This window comes from Elgaria multicarinata, chromosome 4 (genome assembly GCF_023053635.1).
Source record: "Elgaria multicarinata webbii isolate HBS135686 ecotype San Diego chromosome 4, rElgMul1.1.pri, whole genome shotgun sequence".
Taxonomy (NCBI): domain Eukaryota; kingdom Metazoa; phylum Chordata; class Lepidosauria; order Squamata; family Anguidae; genus Elgaria; species Elgaria multicarinata.
This window is the reverse complement of record NC_086174.1, coordinates 30,316,919-30,344,410: the sequence shown is the minus strand read 5'-3', so window position 1 is coordinate 30,344,410 and position 27,492 is coordinate 30,316,919. Positions and strand designations below refer to the sequence as shown.

The following is a 27,492-nucleotide window of genomic DNA, read 5'->3' as shown; positions in this document are numbered from 1 at the left end:
TATTTTAATTATTTATGCACTGAATATGGAATATTGTTTATTATGGTCTGATTACTTATTTTATATTTAAAGTATGCTGTAATCAGATTTGTAAATAGTGGCTAAAAATCTACTATATAAAATCCATCCCTCCTCTATAAACATTCATCCAACATTATGTTCCCCAAGGCTCCAGCTCACAGGTTACTCACAGGCAATAGCAGGCACATCCCGGTCTATGTGTGACCAATAGCCACCCAGCCAGGGAGGCAAAGGGGGGAAGAATCCCATGCCAAATTTCCTTGAGCACATGGAAGACATTTGTGCCCATCTTTTTTTTTTAAAAAAAATCTGATCTTCTTTATCATTTATCTTTAAAACCAGGGCATTCACTTTGGATGATAGACTTTCTTATTTTAAGTTTGACTCCATATTTTGCAAAATGAGTTAACTTCCTCAAATGTATGTGTCCATTAAGCTTCTAATTTATTCTTTTTTAATGCTTAATTCGCAAGTGCTAGAAGAACTGCAGCTCTCTGGCCTTGCATTTTAACTACCTCTTTGTCAAACAGAATGACTGATACGGTATTCTCATCCATGGCTACAGTCCAGAGATCCTTACAGGCAGCAATAGGCTACTGAACATAAGGACCCCACCAGTTTGAAAGCATCAATCTCCTCTTGGGGAAGAAGGGATTCAGTACTCACTTGAATTCAAATAAACTTTGTAAACAAGTGATCAGCAGTGTCAAAGTTGGTGTCAGTAACACTGTCTTCAAAGGGACTATGATCTAACAAGGAAAAGTGTGTATGTAGTCCTGGGGCTTTTAAACTGTGCACATCACCCTTTTGCAGGCACAGATCTCCCTTGCTGGATCAGGGAGCCTAGAATCAGAGAGTTGGAATGGGTCTTTGAGATCATCTAGTCCAACCTCCTGTTCCATAGTACAGGATGCAACTACAACATCCCTGGCAGATGGACATCATACGTCTGCTTAAATACCTCCAGAGAAGGCTGTCCATCATCTCTCAAGGCTGTCTGTCCACATGTTGAATAGATCTTACTGTTAGGAAGTGTCTCCTAATGTTTAGCCAAAGTCTGCTTCCCTGCAACTGGATCTAATCCTCCCCTCTGGAGCAACAGAGAAGACATCTTTTGTGTGACAGTCCTATCACATCTACCCTTAATCTTTTGTTATGGTGCGATATATTCCCAGCTCTTTCAATTATGCCTCAAAGGACTTGGTTCCCAGATGCCTCACTATCCTGGTCAAACTTTTTGATATAGCATTTTTTAAATTTGAAAATGGCAACAAAGACACTATGGCCAGGATCCAAGGGGGGCTCTTTGAGTGCTGCCAGCTCTGCAGCCCCGATGCGTGTGCGGCCCCTAGTGCTGATGCCCATAATGTAGCACTTTTGGTGGCCGGCCCTGAAACAAGCAGAAGGGGCATGACCAGGACCGAGGCATGCTAGCCACGCTCAGGCGCCCCCCATTGGATTCTGCCCTATGAACGTAGAGAGGGGGGGAAATCCGTAATAGCCATCGCACACAACGAAATATGAAATCAAGTCATAAATAGTATCACAGTACTCACAAAGATGAACCAATGAAATGATCTTCATTCCAGAAGCAGTGATGGCAATTAACATGTGACTCAACAGAAGAGTTTAGGTCAGCCTTGTAAATAAGTCCATCAAAGTTACTATCTTGCAAAATACTTTACTAGCCCACCAGAAGGTTAGCTGTGCATCCCTCCTCCAGCAGCCCACTGGATTTCTGTAGTGGGCGCAGAGGAGGAAGCTCCCCTCCTCTGGCAACCTATTTCATTTCAATGCTGGGGGCAGAGGAAGGACAGAGTAATCCATTCCTCCACTGCCACCCACTCATCGACCTACATGGGTTTCAATGTACTCACCTGCATGTAATTTCTTGCCACTTATGGTGACCAGGCAAGTGCTGGATCAAACTACAAGATTGATTTAGATATTACCCAAGTATAATTTGGCCGATTTAAGCAATATTCTTTGACATTTATTGGCTTTTTGAAAAGTAGGTCTGGTTGTGGTTGTGATTTGCCTGTCATTAGTAATTTGTCTCAGATTCATATGCAGACAGGATGTTTTAAATTTCAATTAATCCTGTGCAATATAAATATAAATGGACATTATGGGAGGAACAACGGTGTTAAAAAAAACCCCATTTGTTTTATTTGTTAAAAAGTATGACCAAAGGTTTTTTTTTAATGTGCAGTTGGACACAAAATGTGCAGTTGGAGGAAAAATGTGCAGTTGGAAACCTGATAAAGTGCAGTTGAAAAAAGTGGTGAAAAAATAAGACATGTGTTTTGTGTATGTGTTTATTAAGAACTTAGCAATAGACAAAGTCAGGGATGGCATGTAACACAGATTATATAAGGATGCAGGTGAAAGAGCCCTTGATGGTGTGACTGGTATTGTTGGGTTTTGTGACAGTCTGGTCCCTCTGTCTGTATCTCTGTCCTGTGTACTATTGCTGGTTTGCATCCGCTTCAGGTTGGGAGGTTGTCTGTAGGCCAGGACTGGTCTGCCTCCCAAGGCTTGTGAGCGAGAAGTGTCTGTGCTGATGATGGGTTGGAGTTCACTGATGATCCGTTGCAGTGGTTTCAACTGGGGGCTGTAGGTGACAACTAATGGTGTACTTCTCTTGGTCTGTCCTCCTTCCTGGATATCCGTATAACCCTGTCAATCTGTCTTTAAGTTTAATGTGCTACTAGTGTTGGTAATAATCTGTCCAGTCGTGAAAGAGAAATAATGTGTTTGGCTTGGGCGGGGACGGAGGGGTGTCTGACAGGGCATTTGTGCAGTTGGAAAATTTGCTTAACCCCCCACCCACCCAGTATGACCCAACTTCCTAACGTCATAGTAACAAAGGCGGACCACAAAAAGACTAAAAAACAACAACAGGTATAAGAGAATGAGCTTCATAACTAACTGAAGCAGCAAAATCCACAGTTCAACTCAAACATATACCAACAACATCTTTAAGACCCATAAAGCCAAACCACAGTAGCATACAATTTATTCCACAAAGGGCTGATAAAATAAGGACCTCACCTACTTCCTGAAACCCACATTATTGGGCGTGTCTCCTTAGAGAGAAAGTCACAGGGAAGCAGCACTACAAGAATATCACCCCAGCAATAAAGTCAGACCCCCGATTTCTCTGCAGAACTCAAGATAGTGGGGTCTGTGGCTCATATAAGAGAAGCCAACCAAGATGAACCAAAATCAAGTCATCGTCATCCTAAACAATAGTGAGGCCAAGCCAACATGGATGATTTTAGCCAGGGGTAAACAAATTTATAGAGAATAAGGCAAGCCATGGCTGCTAGTCATGATGCCTATATATTACATCTGATGTTGAAGACAATATGCCTCTCCATACCACCTGCTGAGGAATATGAGTAAGAGGCAGGGGTTGTTGCACTCATGTCCTGCTTGTGCACTTCCCATAGGCATCTGTCTGGCCATTGTGGGAACACGATGCTGCACTACATAGGCCATTGGTCTGATCCAGCAGGGCTTTTCTTAGGAATCAGCTAGAACTACCATCTAGCGCAAGAGAGGGGTGAAGATCTCATGATATTTTTATTGTGAGATCTCCCCCTCCGTTTACACATGGCGCATGATGACCTCAGAGGGAGCGGACGTCGCGCCCGCCATTTTGTTTTGTTTTTTAAAGAGGAAGGAGCGCAAGAGCACTCATGCGCAAAAGGTAAGTATTTTTTTTAAAAAAAAAATCCCGCTCACCCCACCCCACTTCCGATGGGCGCAGAGCTCCTGAGGAGCTCTGTACCCCGTGCACAGGTCCCAGCTCATCACGAGTAACCGCGAGGAGCCGGGGCAAACCACGATGCCCACCCACACGTTCCGCGGTCTTGGGAACATCGCGAGACCATGGAAAAAGTGGGCCTAAAGTGTAGGGCCATATCCCAGGGCAACGGAGGGATCATCCCTCGCTGATTCCGGGATCCCCTGTGCGTAATGTGAATGCACAGGGACAATCCCAGGGATCGCCCTGGGATAAAGCCCTGTCTAGCTATGGCCTTCATGTTATGTTCATAACATTGTTTTATAGGTTGAATCATGACCACAAGCAACATTTTGTATTAGATGCAGCTTCAAAACAGTTTTAAAATCATCCCCATGTACAGCATGTTATGAGCAGGTTACCAAGACATAAATGAGATGGCAAGGTCAAAGACATCCAGGAGAGGGTGCAGTTGGCAAATCAGATGTAATAAGAAGCGACAGAAAACACTCAGAGTACAGCTGCAACCTGACTAAAGCCAGGGTGCAGAAAACAACTAGAACTGCATTTCCCGTCTAAGAAGATTGTACAATTATCCCTCACAGGTAAACTCACCTTGCCCTAGGCAGCAAAACCTGCCAAACATCATTATGCTTTGTGCACAATAGCAGAGACAAACTTCTAGAATCCCTAACTAGAAGTGTAAATCCAGACAAATGCCCTTTGAAATCACTGGAAGTTTGAGACATCACTACTGTTACTTTTGTCTAGACCCAGCCCATTACTTTTTGTTTCGCATGGTGAAAATTATCATAGAATAGTAGAGTTGAAAGGGGCCTACAAGGCCATCGAGTCCAACTCCTTGCTCATTGCAGGAATCTACCTTGAAGCATACCTGACAGATGACTGTCCAGCTGCCTCTTGAAGGCTTCTAGTGTGGGAGAGCCCACAACCTCCCAAGGAAATTGGTTCTATTGTCATACTGCTCTAACAGTCAGGAAGTTTTTCCTAATATCCAACCAGAATCTGTCTTCCTGTAACTTGCGCCCATGATTCCGTGTCCTGCACTCTGGGAGGATCGAGAAGAGATCCTGGCCCTCCTCTGTGTGACAACCTTTTAAGTACTTGAAGAGTGCTATCATGTCTCCCCTCAATCTTCTCTTTTCCATGCCCAGTTCTTTCAGTCTCTCCTCATAGGGCTTTGTTTCCAGACCCCTGATCATCCTCAACACTTTCCTTGTAGGGTTTCCTAATCAAATATTATTACTTATCATTCCCTGTATGAATTTTCCACACAAAGTGCCTTTTTTCAGGGGGACGATAAATGAAAAATGAATCCTATTTCATAAAGATGTGGCAAGAACATAATTATTAGATCACTGGAGCTAAGCAGTTTAGACCCAGTTCTAATCCTTAAGATGATGAACACCCCAAAGGCAGACTTCTCCTCACTTCTGTGGCAGGAGGAAGCAATTATTAAATGGAAAGACATTTTTAAAAGATTACAAAGAGAAGCAGGTAGGAATGGCAGTGCTTTGCAACTTCCATCAATTTGCCGCAGTTCTTCTAGATGCAATGTAACATCTGGCATGCAAGCACAATGCCATCATGCATTTCGTGAAAAATAAATTGGCAATAAACATCAGCAATAAAGTAAAGCTAACCTCCACATTCCAGAAAAACTGTATACGGTGCTTACACAGCGAGGTAAATCAGGAGGCTTGAGTCCATCCATTCGAATAATGAGTGCAGGAACACCAAAAAGAACAAGGTACTTCACATAAAAAAACAGGACCTGCGCCAATGCTAGTCCACCTGAAAGATTGCAAGACAAAAACAATATTCATTTCATTATGCATGTCAACATTTATAGTTCTTCCCTCTCCCCCAGAAATGAACACTATTTCATTTCTTCCCAGAATACCTTATTCTTGTGAACAGTGTCTATTTTTTCCCTGTGCATATCAGCATCAGAGCCTACTTCAGAAACTTAGTTTGCAGCAGCCTTTCGTTTGATATAGCGAAGCCCTCAAACAAACCTAAAAAGCTGTCAGAATTGGAAACATTCACCCCCGTCTGAATGAAGCCACTCCTGCTAGCATCCCTGTCAAAGTGTACCTCTCTGATGGAGAGGTCTGTCCACTCCATTCAACCGGGGGGGGGGGGTCCTATACCCCCCGGGGGGGTCCTATAACTCCTATGACTGGGGGCAGTCATATAACTCCCTCAGCGATCCCTGCCCTCAGCCTCAGAATGTATTGACCGCAACGTTATGCCGATTATGGATACCTGACACCTAGTGACTGAAAGTGGTACTTCAAGCACAAAGACAATTTAAATTAATTTAAAACTAATTAATGCATTAAAAAAAACAAATAACCACAAGGTGAACACTTCTAGGGTCCTCTTAGTACAGGTACCAAGTTTCAAGTGTCTAGGTTTCACAGTTTGGGCACTACAGCACTGACAGGTAGACACATAATCTCTTTTATTATTATAGTTGGCCGATTGGCCATATTTTTATACATAGCCCTGGTGTCCATTAGGATGAAAGGGGGGGTGAGAAATACTTAAATAAACAATAAGTAAATAATAACTGACAACCAGCCCATCTGTGCCTCAGATGCCGCACCTGTAATAAGCCAGCAAAGTTCCCACTCAAAAGTAACGTGGCAAGCTTGCTTGCTTGATTTCTTTATTAATAAAAACATGTATCATATTTGCTGATGATGGATATTCAAAACTGTATTTGGTTGCAACTGGATTTATTTAAAATTGTATATAGTTGATATGATGATGATGATGATGATGATGATGATGATGATGATTTATTTCTTACCCGCCTCTCCGATTGAATCGAGGTGGGGAACAACAAGCATAAAATACATAAAATACTGATTATACTGATTAAAAACATGGTATACATTGTTTAAAAACATCCTAAAAGCATCCTAAAAACATACTAAAATATCCTAAAATTCTACTGAATAGGCCTGCCGGAAGAGATCCGTCTTGATAGCTTTCTTGAATGCTAAAAGACTCTCAAGCTATTAACATGTTTGTTGAAATGTGGTGTTGTTGTTATCATTATTGATGTTCTTATTGTTGTAGTAGTACATAATACCACATTTTGACCACAAGAGAACTTCACAGCAATCAAAACAGAATGCTGATACAACATACATTAAGAACACTAAAACCTATAAAAACAAACAAAATAAAACAGCAACCAGAAAAATTAAGATAGAGGTTAAAAACCAAAGTCTGTTGAAATAAAAACATCTTGAGTGCAAGTCTAAAAACCATCAAAGAAGGGGCCAGTCAAATTTCTCTTGCTAGCAAGTGCTACAACTGGGCTGGCACCAATGAGAAGGCCCAATCTCATGTTACCACTAGCCACACCTCCCACAGAGCCTTCTCAGGTGAAATTGGAGTCTGTCTGCTTAAAATAAAACAAGGTTCCCATTTAAAATTGTCTTCTTCAAAGATTAAGAGACCTTGAAATCTCCAATATAAAAACCTGATAGGCATGTATTTAAAAATCTGTCCATTCACTCATCCTGGACAGTTTTTTTTTATCAGGTTTTCATTATGCAGCACAGCCAGTATAACAAAATATCAGAGGTGTCACACTTCCAGAATCTCAGCTGGGACCTCCAACTTGGATTGGTATAATAAGCAAATATTGATTTTCAGCTCAGCACAAATCAAGACTTATTGATCTGAGAGATAAATATTTACCCCCAAAGGACTATAAATCTTCATGCGTCTTAAATATAAAGTCAATACTTGGTATGTTCAGTGTTATTACAGACATTGCTTTACTTGTCCACTCAAAATTCTCTTGGCCTTTTTCATAACCCCAGAAAAAAAAAGAAGCAGACAAGAAAAAGATGTGCCAATTAGCTTTCATCTCGTGGAAATTTTGCATCTTCTGCAGACACAAACCCTCTTCAGTTGTGCACCTCCTCTCATGTAGGGCTAAAGTGGGTACAGGGACGTGGACGTCCATGTAAGCTCCAACCCCAGCATCCCCACTTGCAGAGTTTCTGTGTAGGCTTTTATACACTGACTGCAAAGGTCTGAAGAGGGGTCCATAAGTATGTTCAATAGAACTCGCTTATGGAGTTCCTGTGATTGTGAACCTTGGCTTATCAAGGTTACCAATGAAGGGTACTCTGTAAGCCCATTTAGCTGAATGCACTTACTGAGCCCTCTTTAGACCTTTGTGCTTAAAGTGCAAAGGCCCGCATGGAAGTGGGGGTGCCAGGGGCAGGGCTTACATGTGCGCCCACATCCCCATACCCAGTTTAGCCCTACATGCAAGCAGGTGCATGCCTAAAGAGGGCTACAGTCTTCACAACATTCAGTTCCACTATCCCTTTTCAGTACATATTTGTACATAAACCAGATTCAAAATTGGGAGGAAAGCTGGCAGCTCTTCATGCTCATTATGCCCGTTTTAAGGCATCTAAAACTGAGACTTTTGGAAAACTCCTGTTCAGACAGAGAATCGAATTTAGACATCTGAGAATAATAATAATAATAATAATAATAATAATAATAATAATAATAATAATAATTTTGTTACCCGCCTCTCCCTCCGGATCGAGGCAGGGTGCAACATAAATGCAAATGGCATAAAATACATATAATTAAAACATTTAAAACTAATACAATATTAAAAGCAGCACATTGCATCTTAAAATTCAACTGGGTAGGCCTGCTGGAAGAGATCAGTCTTCATAGCTTTCTTAAAATCCGGAAGACTGTTAAGTTGATGAATCTCTCCCGGCAGGTCATTCCATAATCTGAGAGCGGCAGAGGAAAAGGTCCTCTGAGTAATAGTTGTCAGCCTTGTTTTTGTTGACTGGAGTAAATTCTTCCCAGAGAACCTGAGTGTGCGGGGCGGATTGTACGGGAGAAGGCGATCCCGCAGGTAGCCTGGACCCAAACCATGTAAGGCTTTGAAGATGATAACCAACACTTTATACTTTGCCTGGAAACTAAGTGAAGAGATTTAAAACTGATGTAATGTGGTCACCCCTAGGTGTACCGGTGACCAGCCTGGCTTCCATATTTTGAACTAGTTGAAGTTTCCGGACTAGGAACAAAGATAGCCCTATATAGAGCGCATTGCAGAAGTTGAGCCTCGAAGTTACCAGCGTGTGCACTACTGTCTTTAGGTCTTCCATCTCTAGGAAGGGGTGCAGCTGGTGTATCAACTGAAGCTGATAACAGGCACTCCTGGCCGTCACATCTATCTGGGCTGTCATTTGGAGCGACAGATCCAGAAGCACCCCCAAGCTGTGAGCGCAGTCTTTTAGAGGGAGTGTAACCCCATCCAGAACTAGTTGACGCACCTCCAAACCCAGGTTATGGCCTTTGACAGCAAGCACCTCCGTCTTGTCTGGATTCAGCTTCAGTTTGTTTTTCCTCAACCAGCCCATAACAAAACATTAGTTGCTCATTAACGTGCTCTAAAAGGGTGTAGAAAACCATCAATCTTTTAGGGAATATCCTTGTGGACACTTTTCACTGGTATGGTAATTCCTGATAATCAGAGTCTGTTGACCATCCCTTTCCATTGTCTCTCCCTGCCCCACCCAAGAAGTTGCATCATTTTTTAGTCCTCAACACCACAAAGAATACTTGAAGTATGTTGCAGCAGTGTGCCCTTAAGAATTAGAAACCAGTAGTGTGTATCCTAAAAGGTTAGGTAAATAAAAAAGACTTGAAATATATTATGCTTTGTGATCCATTCATGGAGTCTGAAGTCATTGTATTTGTCTAGAAGGCTCTGCTGGGACATTCATTTGTCAAAGCATAAATGTTGGATAAACATTGGGTCTAATGAAAGGCTTAATAGTTTCTATCATTCATAAAACCTCAATAACAATCAAACCATAATTACAGGGCTAGTCAGGGCAAGTCTTGGAACTAGTAGAGTGGTGAGGCATTTACCTCAGGCAGCAAACTGGGTGCCAAATAGTTAATTGAACAAGAAGGAACTTTTTACCATATGTGGTGGTCATGTAAACAAGCAAACTCTTTTTGGACTCAGGCCATAGCTAGACCTAAGGTTTATCCCTGGATCATCCAGGAGTCAAACCTGTTCATCTAGGTGACACACAGGGGATCCAGTGCTCAGGCAGGGGTGAACCCTGGATGATCCCAGGATAAACCTTAGGTCTAGCTGTGGCCTCAGATTCACTTGTCAATGCAAAAAAATATTAAAGACAAATATACAAATGAAACCAGAAGCATTTTTGCTGGGACTTATGATCAACTTAAAGAAAAAGGAGGAACGTTGTTTTTGTACATGACAACAGCTGCCAGACTACTCTATGCGCAATACTGGAAAAATACACAAGTACCATCAACAGAGGAATGGTTGCTTAAGGTTTTGGAGATGGCAGAGATGGCCAAACATGGCATTAGTAAGAGAAAAATCAACAACCTCATTTGTATTGGACTGGAAACCTCTGATAGAGTATATACATGAGTTGCAAAAGAATGATGTATTTGTTTGTGGTTTTTATATATAATCTGTGGTCTTTACATAACACTGGGCTGGCTAAAGTGAAGTTATTGATAGCCTATATGAATAAGATTGCCTCAAATGGAATATGGCCTTATATGTTTTGCATATGTGTTTTTATTAGATATAGTGTGTTACATTGTTAGTTAAATGTGTGGTGTTCTGTTATGCTTTCTTTCTTTGCTTGTCTTTTTTTTCTATTTCTTTGTAGAAAATAATAAAATTGTTAAAATAAAATAAAAAAATTAAGAATCAGGCAAGGCAGAGAGACCTATAGGAACTAAGGGAGGTGACTGCAGGCATACTGATGCCCAACTGCCAGTTTGAGGAGTCCCAGTTTAGCATCAAGGCCAACAACCAAACTACTTTGGAAATTTCACGTTTCCAGCTCTGAACAGACTTAGCTCTTTTGACGGTTTGCTCTTCGTTTCTCTCTCCCAGGGTTGTTCCTGTAATATACTGAGCAGCAGCAGTAACAAGAGCTGTTAAATAAACTAAGATTTTTGTGAACCGCCCAGAGAGCTTCGGCTATTGGGCGGTATAAAAACGTAATAAATAAAATAAATAAATAAATAAATAAAAGATTTAAACAATCAATCACCATTTCAACCACTCTGATTTAGCATGTGACTGTTCATGTTGCCTGGGAATATGATGCTCACCTGTTTCCATCACTCTTGCCCCAGTGCCAGTACCAAAACTCCTACCCATTTCTCAGAAGGGAATATGCTATGTTCTACTTCAATCAATCAACAGAAACAAGTTAAAGATCATGAGCAAGGCCTTAACAAGCTGACTCAATACAGCAGCATCAGGAAACAAAACACCCAGCGCTGCCACTAAACTAGCACAGTTGCACCCAGGAAAAACGTGGTGCAGTTGTTTGCTATAAAAGAAACTTCTGGTCTCACTCTTTTTCTGAAGAGGTATACTCCCTACACCATAAAATATTAAGGGACTAAAAAAAAGGGAGAGGAATCCAACAACCACATATCCCATATCCGAGCAATATTGCCAAGATGGCTAATGTCACTTTTACAAGATGCATTTGTACAAGTATGAAATAAATAAAAGCATAAAGGACAAAATAAACAAATCACAGAGCATCATGTTAATATCGCCATTGGTCAACTCACTAAAGGCCAAAAAGTGAAATCCTGTGCAGGGCATGAGTAAATCCATTGCAGTCAAGGGTAAGCATGGTCAGGCATCTGTCAAGGGCCCACACTGAAGCACGGACCTACTCCTGGAGTTGCGCCTCCTTTTCACCACTGCAACCTACTTGTTCTCCTGCTGCTCGCTTTGGCACTGACAACAGTGATGGTGAGGGGGAGGAACAGTAGATGCCACTGCTTACATGCTCATTAGTTCTCTGCCTGTCATAGAATCATAGAATCATAGAATAGCAGAGTTGGAAGGGTCCTACAAGGCCATCGAGTCCAACCCCCTGCTCAATGCAGGAATCCACCCTAAAGCATCCCTGACAGGTGGTTGTCCAGCTGCCTCTTGAGCTGGACAATTTGCTTGTCAAGCAAGCAAATTGTAGCAATGATGAGAAAAGTGGTGAGGAGCAGTAGCAGCTTTTGACAACAGTGGTAGAGAAGGTAGGCTCACTGAGGGAGGGGCCCATTGAGGGTGTCTTGCCAAAGGGCCCTCAAAACCCTGCTATTTAAGTCCCATGCTGTAAGTCCTACATAAGTGCAGAGCACTGCAGCCCAGCTATGCCCCTATCTGAACGGGGATAATTTAGCTTCAGTAGTCTATGCGCTAATAACCTCCAAGTTAAATTACTGCAATGCATTCTACATGGGGCTGCCCTTGTAGACTGTTCAGAAGCTGCAAAAGCCAAATTTATAAAAGGGACCAGAAGGTCCAAGGATAGGACACTAATTCTGGCTTGCTTGCATTGGCTAACTGTATATTACTGAGCTGGATTCAAGATGCTGGTTGTTTTATCTATAAAGCCTTACATGGCTCAGGACCACAAATCCTAATGGAGCACCTCTCCCAATCTGAACCTACCTAGATGCTACAATCAACATCAAAAGCCTTTTTCTGAGTGCCTCCTCCAAGGGAGGCTCAGAAGATGGTGACAAGGGAGAGGAACTTCTCAGCAGTGGCCCCCCAATTATCCCCACTGAGATCCACCTGGCATTAACATTGTTATCTCTTCAGCCATCCTCTGCTCCCTAGCATTTCATGACATATGATGGAGCAGTTAGATAAGTCATTTCTATCAGGTCCAGTATCTTATTGTAATTTTTTTTAGCTGTTTATCTTCATTTAAATTTGGTATGCTGGAGATTTTATGTTTTTATTTTCTTGTGTTGTCATGTGTATTTTTTGTGAACCACCCAGAGAGCTTTTGGCTATTGTATGAAATAATAATAAATAGGATAGCGTCCCAATTCCTTCCAGAAGCCCATAACTGTCAAGCTCATAACTGTCAGGCTTCCTCGGGAAGCAAATCCCACTGATTGATTTCATACAATGGGTAGATATGATTTGAAAGAAAGGCTTCCTCAAAGAAGCTGAATGGACAGGAAGGGCTCATATGGAGAGAAGCTTCCTAAGATACAGTTAGAACTTTAAAACAGCTTTCATAAGTGTTATGGAGATGCCCCCAGTAAAGGAAACATTAAAAAGAGGCTTACAGCGCTAAAAATGCCCTTAAGATATGTGAAGATCTCTTCAAAGAAAGAAAAGTGCTCTACAGCTAAATGCTTAAGATAGTAGCAGACTGTGTCAAGCAACTACCGATGTGGAACTACCAACAGATGGAAGAGATGACAACACTGTGGCCAGCAAGTATCTGCCGCATATACCACTGTTAAATTCCCTGAGAAGCCGCAGCCACACATACATTAAAGTAGGGTGACCATATGAAAAGGAGGACAGGGCTCCTGTATCTTTAATAGTTGCATAGAAAAAGGAATTTCAGCAGGTATCATTTGTATATATGGAGAACCTGGTGAAATTCCCTCTTCATCACAGCATTTAAAGGTGCAGGAGCTATACTAGAGGGACCAGATTTAAAAGAGGGCAGGGCACCATATATACAAATGACACCTGCTGAAATTCCCTTCCAAATACAACTATTAAAGATACAGGAGCCCTGTCCTCCTTTCCATATGGTCACCCTAATTAAAGAGAGAATGCAAACTGGGTATATCGTGCCATGAGCCTCTTTTTAATGTAGGTCTAGCTTCTCACTGAAGGCAGGTACAGACATAAGTGACTTTTTCTGTATTGCAATGCTCGGGCTTCCAAATCCAGCCTTGACAGAACAGAGAAGGAGAAGTTTGGCTGTGTGTCTCTTAAAGCTGATATTCTCCTTTCAAAATATATTTAAAATACCTTCATATTTTTGCTCTAGTTCTGGGGGGGAGGGGAGGGGAGGGGAGGGGAGGGGGAGGGACAGGAAATGCACTCCATTCAACAGTGAAATGTGGTTTAAAAATAATAAGGAAATGTTTTTAAAATCATGGATTGGTGTTTTGAGGGTATGTGAGTAGTCTTCCCCTTTCTTTCTTTTTTAAAAAATGCCCAAATTTAAGTCCATATGTGAATATGCCTCCACTGATGTCATGGACACTAGCCAATTGATATCTACAACAGCCACCTATAATACAGGTTTAATATGGCTGAAACAACTTTCAGCTCCATATTGAGAGGAAAAATCCAGTTTCTGGATTTTTTTCCCCCCTAAAGCAAGTTGAAAACCTGAAGAACTAGACTGATCAGAAAATAATGCACTTTTGTACTGTGTACAGTGATAGTAATATCAAAGTAACCTACTGTTCTTAAAATGTTACATTTGCATGTAACCTAAAGCTGGTATTTTGTGCACAAGTAACAGGCTAAAAGGCTGCAACCAAAAATATAGAGATAAGATTCCAATCCACAGTGAAGGACATATGATAGAGTCAGAAACACTTATTCTATTGTTCAACAGTCTTAAGATTTTTAAAACGTGTATTTTAAAAGCAAGTCAACATGCAATTGTCTCTACCATGCATTCAGCTAAGTATTTTAGTGCACATACATGTTTAATCTGCAGGATAAATATGCAGGTGAAATTTATTTTATGGGCAAAACATAAGAGCCAGCTTTGACAGACAGTTACCTGTGTGCACTAGTAAGACCTATGTGTGCTGATCAAGGGGCTGGAGCATCTCCCCTATGAGGGAAGGATACCACAGCTGGGATTGGATAGCTTGGAAAAAAGGATAAGGGGAGACATAATAGTGTACAAAATTACATGGTGTGGAAAATGTGGATAGGGAGACATTTTTCTCTCTCCCCCGTAATACTAGAACCCAGACTCATCTCATGAAGCTGATTGGTGAGATTCAGGACAGAAATAAGGAAGTACTTTTTCACACAGCCCATATGAAATTCACTACTACAAGGTGTAGTGACGGCCACCAATTTGGATGGCTTTAAAAGGGGATTAGATAAATTCCTGTAGGAGAAAGCTGTCAATGGCTACTAGTCCTGGTGGATATGTGCTACCTCCAGTATCACAGGCAGCAAGGCTATATACACCAGTTGCTGGGGAACATGGGCAGGATGGTGCTGTTGCACCCATGTCCTGCTTATGGGTTCCTGGTCAATAGCTGGTTGGCCACTGTGTGAACAGAGTTTTGGACTAGATGGACCCTTGGTCTGTTCATGGCTCTTATATTCTTAAGAAGTAGATCTGACTCAATATACCCTTCCAATGCTGTGCCCAATTCAACAACCTGGAGGCCCAGCTGTTTGACCTAATTTTTAAGATACCATTGGTATATGGGCTATTGGATATTTGACGACACACACACCAATATATAAACAATACACAATAAATAACAAACTAACTTTCTGAATTTTCCTCAAAATGTGAAGATTAAAAATAGAGATGTAATCTTCTTTCCCATTACCCATCATCTCCTACAATATTCGTACTCCACACTCAACAACCCTTCCTTTTATCTGCAGGATACAGATTGGACACAGGGTTAGAAACATAGCTGCTAGCAGCATTAACCATCTGGATTTCAGTCTTGAAATCTGTTGAATCACAAACAGAATACAGCACAAATAAATAGGCTGCTTGTTGATTCTCCCCTTGATCTTTCCTGCAGGCTTCAGCTACTTGGAATGAAAACAGAGTGTTACGCTTACATCTTTAAACTTCCACTACAACCAGATTAAATGTCCCACGTACCTTTCAAGATATTTCAAGAATTTTATTTTGTTCTAAACCTGAGCTTCGGAGTGATAAGTCCTAAGACTAAGTCCTAGTAAGCCTTGTCTCAGAGGCCTACTCTACATACGCAACAGAATAAGGTGACAAAATAAACCAGGGGTGAGCAACTTCCGGGAATCCAGGGGCCAATTTGGCCACTCACCACCACCCGCCCCATAGGCTGCATATATCCATCAGATCTAGTAGCCATTGATAGCCTTTCCTCCATGAATTTGTCCAAGCCCCTTTTAAAGCTGCCCAAATTGGTGGCCATCACCACATCTTGTGGTAGTGAATTCCACAGTTTAACTAAGCACTGTGTCACAGAAGGTGGTTTGGGATATGAATCTGTCTAGCTTGCAATACTGGTCTATGTCCCAGACCTGAGATACCTCCTACTCACCTCCTTCCAGGCACTTCACAAATTACCCCAACTTTATCTCCTAAACTACCTGGTGTTAATGTTACAGGCACCAAGAAGGCCTGTCCGGCTTCCAGACCTCTCTCTCCCTCAACTGCTGCTGCTGTCTCCACTGTCAGATCAAGTCAAGTAAATGAAGGAGGCACTGAGAACACTCTTTCGGGACTCATATCAAAGTTGGAAGTTCACTGGGGACATTCAGAAACCCCAACACTTGGTTAAGGTTTTAGAATTCGAAACTGGGTGTAAAAACAAACAAACCATTCTTCCCGTCTTTGAAGAAAATACTTTGGTTACCTAACCCAATCCTGATTCGAGTCTTAAGGGAGGGGATTGTCCATCACTAATTATGAGTTTATACAGGAAGTGCAGGAAGCATTACAATTTTTGCTTCACTCAGTATAATCTCAACAGACTTGGAGGGCAGGGATGAGGATTTGAGCTCTGGAATAGTTAACGGTTGTTATGGGATGTTTTTATTTCCCAGCTAAACTGGGTTAACTGCTAGAAGGTTTGAATTTCTCACCAGTTGGCAAGCTGCTGCTTCTTCTTTAAGCTTATTTTCCTGATAATCATTGTTTATGAAGTCCTGAATTGACCATGTTTTAGGGAGGAACATCTCATTAAGCAGCCTGAATTATATTTTATTTTTCCAGTTTTCAACTGCCAGATGCCAAATATTATTTCACTTCCTCCTTATTATCTTACAGGATTTTTAAAAGGAAACCAACAGCAGCAGCAAACAGATTCCTTTGTTAACATTTCATTAGTATGGAGATGAATGCACAGACTCTAAACATCTTCAAGAGCAAAACACTGGAAGCTTTAAGGATGAACTCACAAAGGCTCATCTTATCTTCTGGGTTATTAGACAACAAATTAAAGAAACAAGCCATAATATTTCACACCCAATCTTCATCAAGGATGATTAAGCTTCACTATTTAACAACAATGAATTAATTGCAATAATATTTAGTATTTGCACAACGCTTGACAGTGTACAAAGCAATGCACATACATTATCTCAGTAATCCTTACAACAACCCAGTGAAGAAATTCTATGTCTTATTACTCCACATTGAAGAGGCTGAAGGCCACACTAGAAGTGACATTAAATGTGTCTTTCAATATAATGTGCAAGGTGTTTTTTTTTAATAAAAGTAAATAACATTAACTGGACTTGCTGGTCCTTATCAGGATTACTGCAAGTGTAGAGAGGGAATTTAACCCAGTCCTCCCCTTGGACCCAAGGAAAAATCTGCCTCTGAAGGTGCTACTTGCAGAGGAAGGAAATTGCCCATTGGTACGAACACAAATAGCACATTCAGAATATCTTCCCTAATGTCCAGGACCCTGACCCCTCATCCTCATAGGATAAGGATCCTGAAGGAAGAGGCTGTTTCAGAACTATGTCACAAGGTTTCTACCTCCTCAGGATCTAGTTCTCCAAGAAGGTCTCAAGGACCAACTCCCTTGTGCTCAAAGGAGATCACATAGCTGAATTTGAGGACTCTGGCCATAAGGATACTTCCGTGCTGCAGACTTTCCATGTGTTGCAGCCTGAGGCTGATAAAACTGTACAAGCCTCTTTAAGGGAGACCTCAGTAGGGCTAATTAGCTGAAAGGAAGTCAAACCCATACTTAAGGCTCAGTCACAATCTGATGCTTGGTGGAGTAACATACATTAACATATGTTGAGTAAGCTTGCCTGGCTTCCAGTCCCAGCATTACTTGGAACTGTCCATACTCTTGTTCTATTCCTCTTCTTTCCTCTCTGGGAAACTGGATTTCTGCTTGATCAGAATCCAACTGAACCTGACTTGCCCCATGTTCCCAATGTGAACTAGATCCATAGAAGTCACCCTGTAATCTGGACCTCATAGTGTCCAACAAAGCTGGACCTTCATTACAACAGGGAAAATACAGGGAAGAGGGGGAACCCAAAAAGTTGTATAGGAAAAGACAGCATCTTTTATTTACAAAATGCTTTGAGATGTTCTCTCTCTCTCTCTCTCTCTCTCTCTCTCTCTCTCTCTCTCAGGTCTTTACCATTCTTTTCAGTAGTGGACTGATGCTGCTCCTGGTGGCATTGGGCTTGTATACCAACCATACTCTTCCCTAGATAAAAATGATGTAGCCAGTGTTTTTCAGCTTTAGTCCTATACAGGCTAAATTATATAATACTGCCCATACACCTGCAATTCCAACTAGTTCAAAATGTGTACCCAGGAAAGGATGGTTAAGCCATACTTTTCCTTGTAGAGCCTTAGCAAGCGTAAACTGATATCACTGATATCTCAGGAACATCTCACAAATTATGCCACAGGTATATATTCACACTGGTAAGGGTACAAAATGTTCATTTCATTCATACCTATTTGATGCGATTTAATTAAGTAGATGCAACAGGGAGCTGGCTATATTTCCAAGATCAGCCTCATTGCTGAAAACACTGCCTAATCTGCTCCAGAATAATTGAGCAGTGACGTTAAAAGCAAATTCATTGCCTTTTAAGCACTATTTGTATACAGATTTGTCACATCATCATGATGCGAACTGCCAGCATGAGATGCAGTGGCAGCAGTAATGCAGCACTGCCAAGGAAGGACTTTCAAAACTCAGCATTATTAAAGACTATGCAAAAACTGCACAAATAGAATGACACCGTCTAACAGATTCACATGCCACCTCCTCAGTCAGCGGCTATATATCATTACATACAGAATCGGAGCACCTGGGTGTAAATTGCATGCTTCCCGAGGATACAATATCAGACTACATTTCCAATCCTAGATTCAAAAAATCTGCACTCTGCAGGACTATCTATATTCGGGAGGCAGTCGAGTATTTCTGCATCACATGAAAGCAACTGGCATGTCCCCGTAATGTCTTGCGTTGTACTTAGCACCAACTCAGACAGACCACCTAAAAATTTCTTCTGCTGTTCATATGTCTGAGAAAAATCCGCAGTGCTTACCACCACCTTCTGGCTTATTCTATAATTTCTCCCGAACAAACAAGTATTGTATCGTCCTTTCTTATATTTATAAGCTGAAGCTATTATACAGCACCACTGCTTTATGATCAGGCAGTATCCTCTACTGCCACTGTGTTTCTGCTAGTTCCGTTGTGCGAGCAGGACTGAACCGCTAGCAGAAAATGAACTGCCACTTCCCCGGAAAGAAGCAAAACCATTTGTTTCCCAATTGGGATAGGTCAGCAGCCTCTGTTGAGGTTTTATCAATCTCAAAAGATCCCAGCTTATACTTCTGGACAAATCTGTGAATTTCAGTTTTGCTCAGTTTCTCATTCTTCCTACTTTAAATTCCTTTTATTCTGTTTCTTTATCAAACTGTGAATTCTTTTTAAGTCCACACATATTCCATATGCGTATTTGTGTGCATTTCTCCCAATATATGCATTTTAGATATAATTTTGGCTAATATACACATTTTACAAGTATTGTTCCACAATACAAGCAAGATAATTTTTGGAAATTATTTTCAGTAATATACACATCGTTGTGCACACTTTCCTCAAATATATGCATGTTCATATGCATTTTTTTGACTAGAGAACTGCATAGCAAATCTTGTTGAACTGCCGTTCAGTTTGTGCATTGGTTCGGGAAGTATAAATAAGGTAAGTTCACATTCAAATGCAAACCAAATAAATTTTGCCCCTATCCCTACCCAAATCTCAGTGAGATTCAATCAAATTTACTGTAAGGTTCTACTTGACTAAAACCAAAAATCCTGAGCTCTGTATGCAGGGGTTCCATGTGATAAGCTCCCTAGAACCAAGAATTCTAGGCTCTGTGTGCAACTATTCCATGTAATGAGCCACCTAGAACCAAGAATCCTGGGCTCTGTGAGCAGCTGTTCCATGTGATGAGCCACCTAGAACCAAGAATTATAAGCTCTGTGTGCAGCTATTCCATGTGATGAGCCACCTAGAACCAAGAATTCTAGGCTCTGTGTGCAACTATTCCATGTAATGAGCCACCTAGAACCAAGGATTCTGGGCTCTGTGTGCAGCTATTCCATGTGATGAGCCACCTAGAACCAAGAATTATAAGCTCTGTGTGCAGCTATTCCACGTGATGTGCTACCAGACTGTGGACACACCTGTCTCACCTTATGTCATTGTAGAGCCAGTCCTGTTGCCTTTGTGAAGAAAGAGTGCATCACTAGGATTCTACTTACTTTCTTATACAGCAGTGGTGCAGAACCTCAGGCTGAGGGGCCAAATCTAACTCTCCAGGGGTCTCATGTCAGCCTTCCAGGGTTCCTTAGAAGCCCACACCCCTTTCCCTGGCCCAAAGACCCTTCTTCCAACTGCCAATTGTTTGCCGGTGTCCCGGCTTTTGTGCAGTTTTTTCCCATGCTGTAAGAGCTTTAAGCTAAAATATGTTGGTATTGGGGGGGGGGGGGGTGTTGTCCTCGCCCCTTCTGTCTTCAGCCACACCCACTACTGGAATGAGGCACCCAAGAACTTTTCTGAGATGGAATTCATTTCTCAGGCTGAAAGAGGTTCTGAAAGAGGCTATAGCAAGGCCTAATCTACACCAAGCAGGATATTGCAAGCGGTATGAAAGAGGTACATAAGAGGCAGGAACCACACCAAGCAGGATACAGCGGTATGAAAGCGGTATATGGTATGTGTCCATGGACTCCAACAGTTGTCTGTGCACTTCCATACCGCTATAAAGCAGTAGTGTGGCTCTTGCCTCTTATATACTGCTTTTATACTGTTTTCATAGTGCTAGGTCCTGCTTAATGTAGATTAGGCCCAATCAGCCCAAGGATCAAGCTAGCACTGTTTGCTGTGACTGCCATCAGCTCTCCACTATTTCAAAGCAGAGGTCCTTCCCACCTTTGCTACCTGAGATATACAAGTGGAATTGCCAGAAACCAACTCTTGGCTACTGGACCTACTACCATGCTTTGGCCTCTGACTGCAAAGGAACTATCAATTGGCCAAAGTCCCTCTGTTTTGAATTCCACACCAGCAAGCTATTCAAGCATCCCATGTCCTGAAATATCTCTGTGTTAATATCTCCCTTTTGACCTGTTCTCATTCAGTCAGGGCTGGATTTCAAATGTGTAAAAATAGAACGTGGTGCAGTCCTTCCTAGACTGTACTACTTCAAACTGCAGCTGGAAAATGGCATATTTGACGAAACACTCCTTGAACAGGAAAATCTAGGACATTATAAATACTAGATTTAAGACCATATCTCCCTGCCTCGGTCAAAACAAATATATCTTTAAAGCTACCTTTTGTATTTCAAGAGGAGCTCTCCATTTGCACCATTGGAGACAAATAGCAGCCCCCAGAAAGATTGTGTTGGGGCTGTGGCCGGGAGAGAGAGTTAAACTCTGGCATCTCACCTGACCAGTCCCAAGGCTCTCCTCAGCTGCTATTTGCATAACAAAAAATGTACATGCTAACTGCATTCACACAATTAACATCACATCAACTTTTTCCTTCTTCCTTGCATGCCTTCTTTTGCAGAGAGAATATTCAAGCAAGTTACCCTGTAGCTAGACATTTTGTGGTGATGTACTGCTTCACGCAGCACATAATGAAACTATGGAATTTGCTACCAATGGCTTCTAGTCCTGATGGCCCTATGCTACTTCCAGTATCAGGGGCAGCAAGCCTATATACACCGGTTGCTTGGGGAAAATGGGTGGGAGGGTGCTGTTGCACTTGTGTCTTGCCTCTGGGTCCCTGGTCAACAGCTGGTTGTCCACTGTGTGAACAGAGTGCTGGACTAGATGGACCCTTGGTCTGATCCAGCAGGGCTGTTCTTATGTTCTTATAAAAAGGGTACCCTGGTGCCTAAACTGCTATGTGTTATACCAGATAACATTTTTGATGTTTTTCCAGGCATTTTAGAATTGGTGATTTATTTATTTATCGTTTATCCATAATTGCTGTGTTAGAATTAATGCTGCCATTAACTGCTTTATGTATGTGTTTGTTGTGTTGTTGGGACTTAGTATACGGGTTGCAGTTACTTGACTTTATTTTATTACTTTCCATAGCACAATCTCCCTGCCATTTCAAAAAATGGTTTGCTGTCTGTCATAGAAGGTTGGTGCCCAAAACACAGAAGTTCAGATCTTCCTGGGATGCAAGGCAGTTCCGAAGCAAGGCAGCCCAGCTCCAAAGCACCCCAAGTTGAAACAGCCTCCATGGTTAGCCCCCATTTAGATTAAGGAAATTTGCTTGCAAACAGTGTATATGTTATATGAAACTGCATACAAAAATGGGTATATTAGGAAAAATGCAAACCAAAATTTCCAAACCAGTTTTCATGCAGACTTTTAAAGACTATTCACAAATTGATGCAACAACAGGACAAAAGCAACTTAAATCTGGAAAAACGAGAAACCGAGTGAAACCAAAACTGACAGATTTAGCTCTACCTTAGATTTACACAACTGTGAGGCTGCAGTTGTCCTTCTGATAGAATGCTTTTCCACTCCCTTTTAGTTTTCTTGATCCAACACTAATTTCTAAATACACTTCTATCATATGCTTTTCAGTTCAAATCACCTGCTCAAAATTAATTTTAGTTATTGAGATTTGATACTGATTGCATTAAACGAATGCATCAGCAACCTATTTCACACCACGTCTTTCCCTTTACTGGGGCCAGAGATATAGTATTATCAACAGCATAGTGCTGGAAATGTTGGTACCTTGCCTTAAATTAACGAGGCTGACTGTCTTCCATCACTTAGTAATTTTGTGTTATTGAAAGATGAAATGTGCCAGCAACTAGACCTTATTTCATTAACTGAAGAGTGTCCTTGTTTGAACATTAATCAGCAGTTCAGAATTCCTGAACTACTAATAAAGCTCGAGTGCTAGACTGAAAAAAACATTTCTTGTGTGGGCAAAAATCTAGGACTTGTTATTCTCAATTAAAATGGAAGATGAATTCTGCTTATCACATATTGTTGCTACAGTTGCCAGCAAAACTATTAAAGACAGCAAAACCTCTTTTGGGGAGTTGTTCAGTTGGCATGATTACAATTGCTTAAATCCCATAAGGAGTCATGCACACACAGCTTCAGCTATTGGGCCGTATAAAAATGTACTAAATAAATAAGCTTCCCACAATGATAGGAACTCAAGCAGTTTGTTGGAGATTATGCACAACGGGTGGAGAATATGTAAAATACAGTCAAGATATGTACATCCTCCAAGGTCTGTTGGAGATTATGCATAATGGTTGGAGGATGTGTAGAATTCTCTTTTCATGAATAGATTATATGCACATTCTCTATGAAGTGTGGTGACTGTGCACAATGACCAGTTGTTATGCACATTAACCTTTTCAAATCACATTAGCTCCAACATATGCAACAGTTAGAACATAAGAAGAGCTTCACAGTAGATGTGTGCCTCACAGCATTTCTGGTTGTTGTTCATCTCGCCTGTTACCCTCCTTCTTGTTCCACTGCGTTACGCCTACATTACGAATGCGGGTAGGGAAACATCATGTGAAAAGCACATCTGTTTTGGAACATTCAAACACAGAAACAAAATTTGCCCAGCACCTATCTTGTGCTCTTTTCTGCGCCAGGAGAAAGCCTTATTTTCCAAGGCATTTCACGGACTATTGTTTTAAATCTTTTACTGTATTTTAAATCTTTGCACTGCTGCTAGGTTTTATTTGGTTATTAATTTTTATTTTATAATTTCATTTTAAACTTTGAAATTGTATCTTATTGGCCTGGTTCAGACGACGCTCTGGGCTTTGTGGTTTGCTTAACCATGTTCTGCTGTGGTTGATGTGGAATGCTTGAAGACAACACTTTTAACCCTTTTGTTGTTAAGTTTTCCTTGCACAACATGGTGAGCCTAACCACAAACAATGTGGTTAACGGGGCAGATGGATAGGTTAAACATGTGTCAAACAACACTGTTAACCATGGTTAAGCATTCCATTAACCATTTTGTGGTTAAGCAGCATGGTTTAGTGTGTTGTCTGAATGGGGCCATTGTGTTGTATTTTATGTTTTAAATTTTTGAGAACCACCCAGAGAGCTTTGGCTATCAGGCAGTATAGAAATATAATAAATAAATAAAATGTTTTGAAACGGATTATAATCAAAACACAATTCCTACCTTGTCATTCTGTAAAGGAAAGTAGACAAAACAAGCAGATTTGAATAGGGTTTTAATAGGGAAGGAGCCTAATAATAGGAGATTAACTTCCGAAAATATTCCATTTGTGCTAAGCTTCCTCATCTTTCCTGCCAAAATCCACTCCCTCTGACAGTGAACTCAGGTGAGTGCTGACAGGAATGAAGACAAAACAGAGCCACTGAGGGGGAAAAAGGGATGTAATAGCATGCTCAGGGGAAACCTGAGTTTTGCAAAGCACAAACGTTGTTTTAAAACCCTAAGGAGGCATCTCTTCCCCCACCCCACCCAAAAGGAAAAAAAGAAAGCCCTTGTCCTAATGAAGACTGAGCATGCTGAGTATTGAGTGTTAGTTGGAAAAGAAACATAGAAAACAGGGGGCGGGGAGGTAATATCCTGCTTGGAGGTACTGGATGGCTGTTACCATGAGCAGAACCACTCCTGATAGGAAGGAAGATACACTGCAACATTTTGTTGCAAGTTCTGCATAATACATAATCTATACACAAAAATATAGACAGAGACTAACCTAAGGCCCAGTAGGTTACTGCTTCCAGATGTGCCGGACTACTGCAGATGGTATGTATATACATAAAATGAATCATACACTCTGCCAGCCACCACCAAGTCAAAATACGAAGGGTGCCCGAGATGAAAACATGGAGATTAGACTTCAAACTGAAGGATTCATCTTTATTCATCTGTATTAGGAATAAAATAATAATTAAAAAATAAAATTAATGCTGTATATACATAATTACCTTGGAATAAGCCCAATTTGACTTCTAAAGAGAGATTATTTACATATTATTCGATGGAGCAAAATTTCTTTGATTCACATTTTAATAAGAGGCTACTTAATTCGGGCTTGCATTCAAACCAGAATGCAGTTATCCTTCCGTTTCCACACTTCTCCAAATTTTGAAATGCAGTACTTTGGCCCCAAAGGTGTACATTAGGGGAAATAACGTACAAAAAAGGGGAAAGTGTTCGTACAAAATGCATAAATTAGCGGAATTTGCATACAAAAATGCATATAAATTTTCATGCAGATGAAAATGCAAACCAATGTTCATGTGGAGTTTTTTTAAAAAATAAATAAATCACAAATTGATGCACAAATGGGATGGAACAACTTGTGCTTGAAAAATGCAAACGTTATACAAAGCTAAACATTTTCACGTCGCTACTTCTGAACACGTATGCAAAGGATTGTGCTGTTATTTAAGATAAACAGTCTTTTTTTGCACGAATAAAGTTTTAAGCCTTATAAAATATATGTCTAGAAAGTAAAGTTACTAATAACGCTGAATGTATTATGCTAGCTGGTGTTATTGATTTCTTGTCTATTCAAGCTGACTGACAAATTGTATTATACACATTATAAGATTATTGAACATAGGTGGAAATTGTCTAAAATGTAACAAAATAACTATATAGAAAATATTTCTATAAAGAATGTAGCATATAGACTATCATGTGCAATGCTCATACACATGGTATTTTGCTGCAAGGAGATGTCTCCTGTTGACACATTGGAAGATTCTGCATGCTGTAAGTAGTTTCTTACATAGAATGCTTTCCTTGGGAGGAATTCTGCCACATTTGAAATGCTTCTGATATGGACTTGATCCTAAAACATAAGTACTTTGGAGTAAACCAATTTCATCTGAATTTACCAATAGTCATGAGCTACCTTCCCTAGGCATGTGTAGCACCCACTGAAGGAATGAGATTTTGGAAGTCCCTTTCCTGTCCTTAAACTTCTGATTTCTGCAGAGAAGATATCCATCTAATGTTAGCAATTCCTCACTTTAAACTAAATGTTCTTGATATTTTTGTATGTGCATTTTTCACTCACAGTCACACTGCATCATGGGTTCTATATCTTTAAGGCCACATAAACAGTCAGTTCTTCTAGCATATATTTCACATGTTAAAGCTTGGACTATCATAACACTACACATCATAATTTCCTGACTGGAGGTAAGGATCCTGTGTAGTCCGCTCTGTTCATGTTTTGTGGATTGTCAGGGGTCATCCACACTGCTCTCCACCCATTCATGGATGCAGGTGCCCCCCCCCCCCCAGAAGTACACACAAAAATCCATCAGAATTTAGGGAACTTTTGCAGGTATGTAACATTTTGTGTACTTCACTTAGGTTGGTGTAAAATCAAAGAGCAGAGCACACACACAAAAAGTTTGCTACATTCCAGAGGCTGAAGAGAGGGCACAGTTGTATAAAATGTTGTGTGTTTTGCTGTTGTTTAAGGCATATACACTGCTGTATTTTTATGCAACTTCCTTAATTTTGTATGACCAAAGTTGCGTATCATTCTGGAAGGTTTAAAGAACGGTCCTCAGAATCCACGCATTTATGAAAAGCCGGTTATTTGCGGATTCCATGGGGCAGATTCATAGAAATCCAATATCAGTTTGATCCATTGTAGACTTTTCCAGCATCCCTAATTCTGTCATACGTTATGATGAACTTGCATAGTAGTTATGTTTCTTGTTGCATGGATATGGCAACAACAAAATGAGACTTGTTTTTTTTAAAAAAGAAGAAATTAACATCTTGCTTAACAGAAGATTTTTAAAAACCTTACAAGGTTTATGCTTTTCTCACCCTTCACTTTTATCCCTCTCTCTAATGTCTACTCACATTGTGAAGAGCAAACTTACTTCTGTGAACATGTTTAATCATTCTGTAAAGTTTCTTTCAATCCATAATAGCCAGCAGAATTCATTTCCGAAGTGCTATGTTGGATTAGAATATGCTCAACATTCAGCCTTTATCACCTGCTGGGATAATTGTTTCTGAAGAAGCTTTTTGTTCTCTGAGTTATCAAAGAAAACATAATGAGGTAAGAAATTCAGAGTGAATAAAGGCAATTAACACAACAGAAATGTGTTTATTTTCCTTCACCTTTTACACATAGGATTTTGAACAGCAAGACCAAAAATACTGCTGCCATCATTTAAAATATTTGTACTGAAATATTAACTTGTGGAATAATTGTTGCCTATGTAGGAAAATACACAACCAACCCAATAATAGAAGAAAACATTTTAATGAGAAACCCACTGGGAACTTATTAATGCTTTTTGTAGTTCAATGTGTGAAGGCCTCAAATAGCAATGAATAAAATCGTATTTTTACTCAAGACAACTTTATCCTTCACAACAACAAAAATTTGAGACAATGGACTAGCATTCTGTGATGTGAAGACCTCCAGATTCTGCTTAGAATGCACAGCAGGCCCAGTCTGTTATAAAGGAAGGTTGCACCCTGCACAGGCTTCTGTCCTCCTAGCTAATCTTCTTACTAAGGCCAGGATCCCAAAAACTACTTAGGCT

General features: G+C 40.7%; 1 protein-coding gene across 3 annotated transcripts in view; it reads right to left on the bottom strand.

Annotated features, from left to right (window-relative positions):
• The window catches only part of HHAT (hedgehog acyltransferase), a 200,717-nt gene that overhangs the window by 137,078 nt on the left and 36,147 nt on the right, over window positions 1-27,492 (bottom strand). For all 3 annotated transcript variants that reach the window (XM_063125562.1, XM_063125563.1, XM_063125564.1), the window contains 2 exons: window positions 24,660-24,831; window positions 5,437-5,587 (listed from right to left, as the gene is read on the bottom strand). In XM_063125562.1, the coding sequence (XP_062981632.1) occupies window positions 5,437-5,587; window positions 24,660-24,831 (323 nt within the window). The remainder of the gene's footprint in view (window positions 1-5,436; window positions 5,588-24,659; window positions 24,832-27,492) is intronic.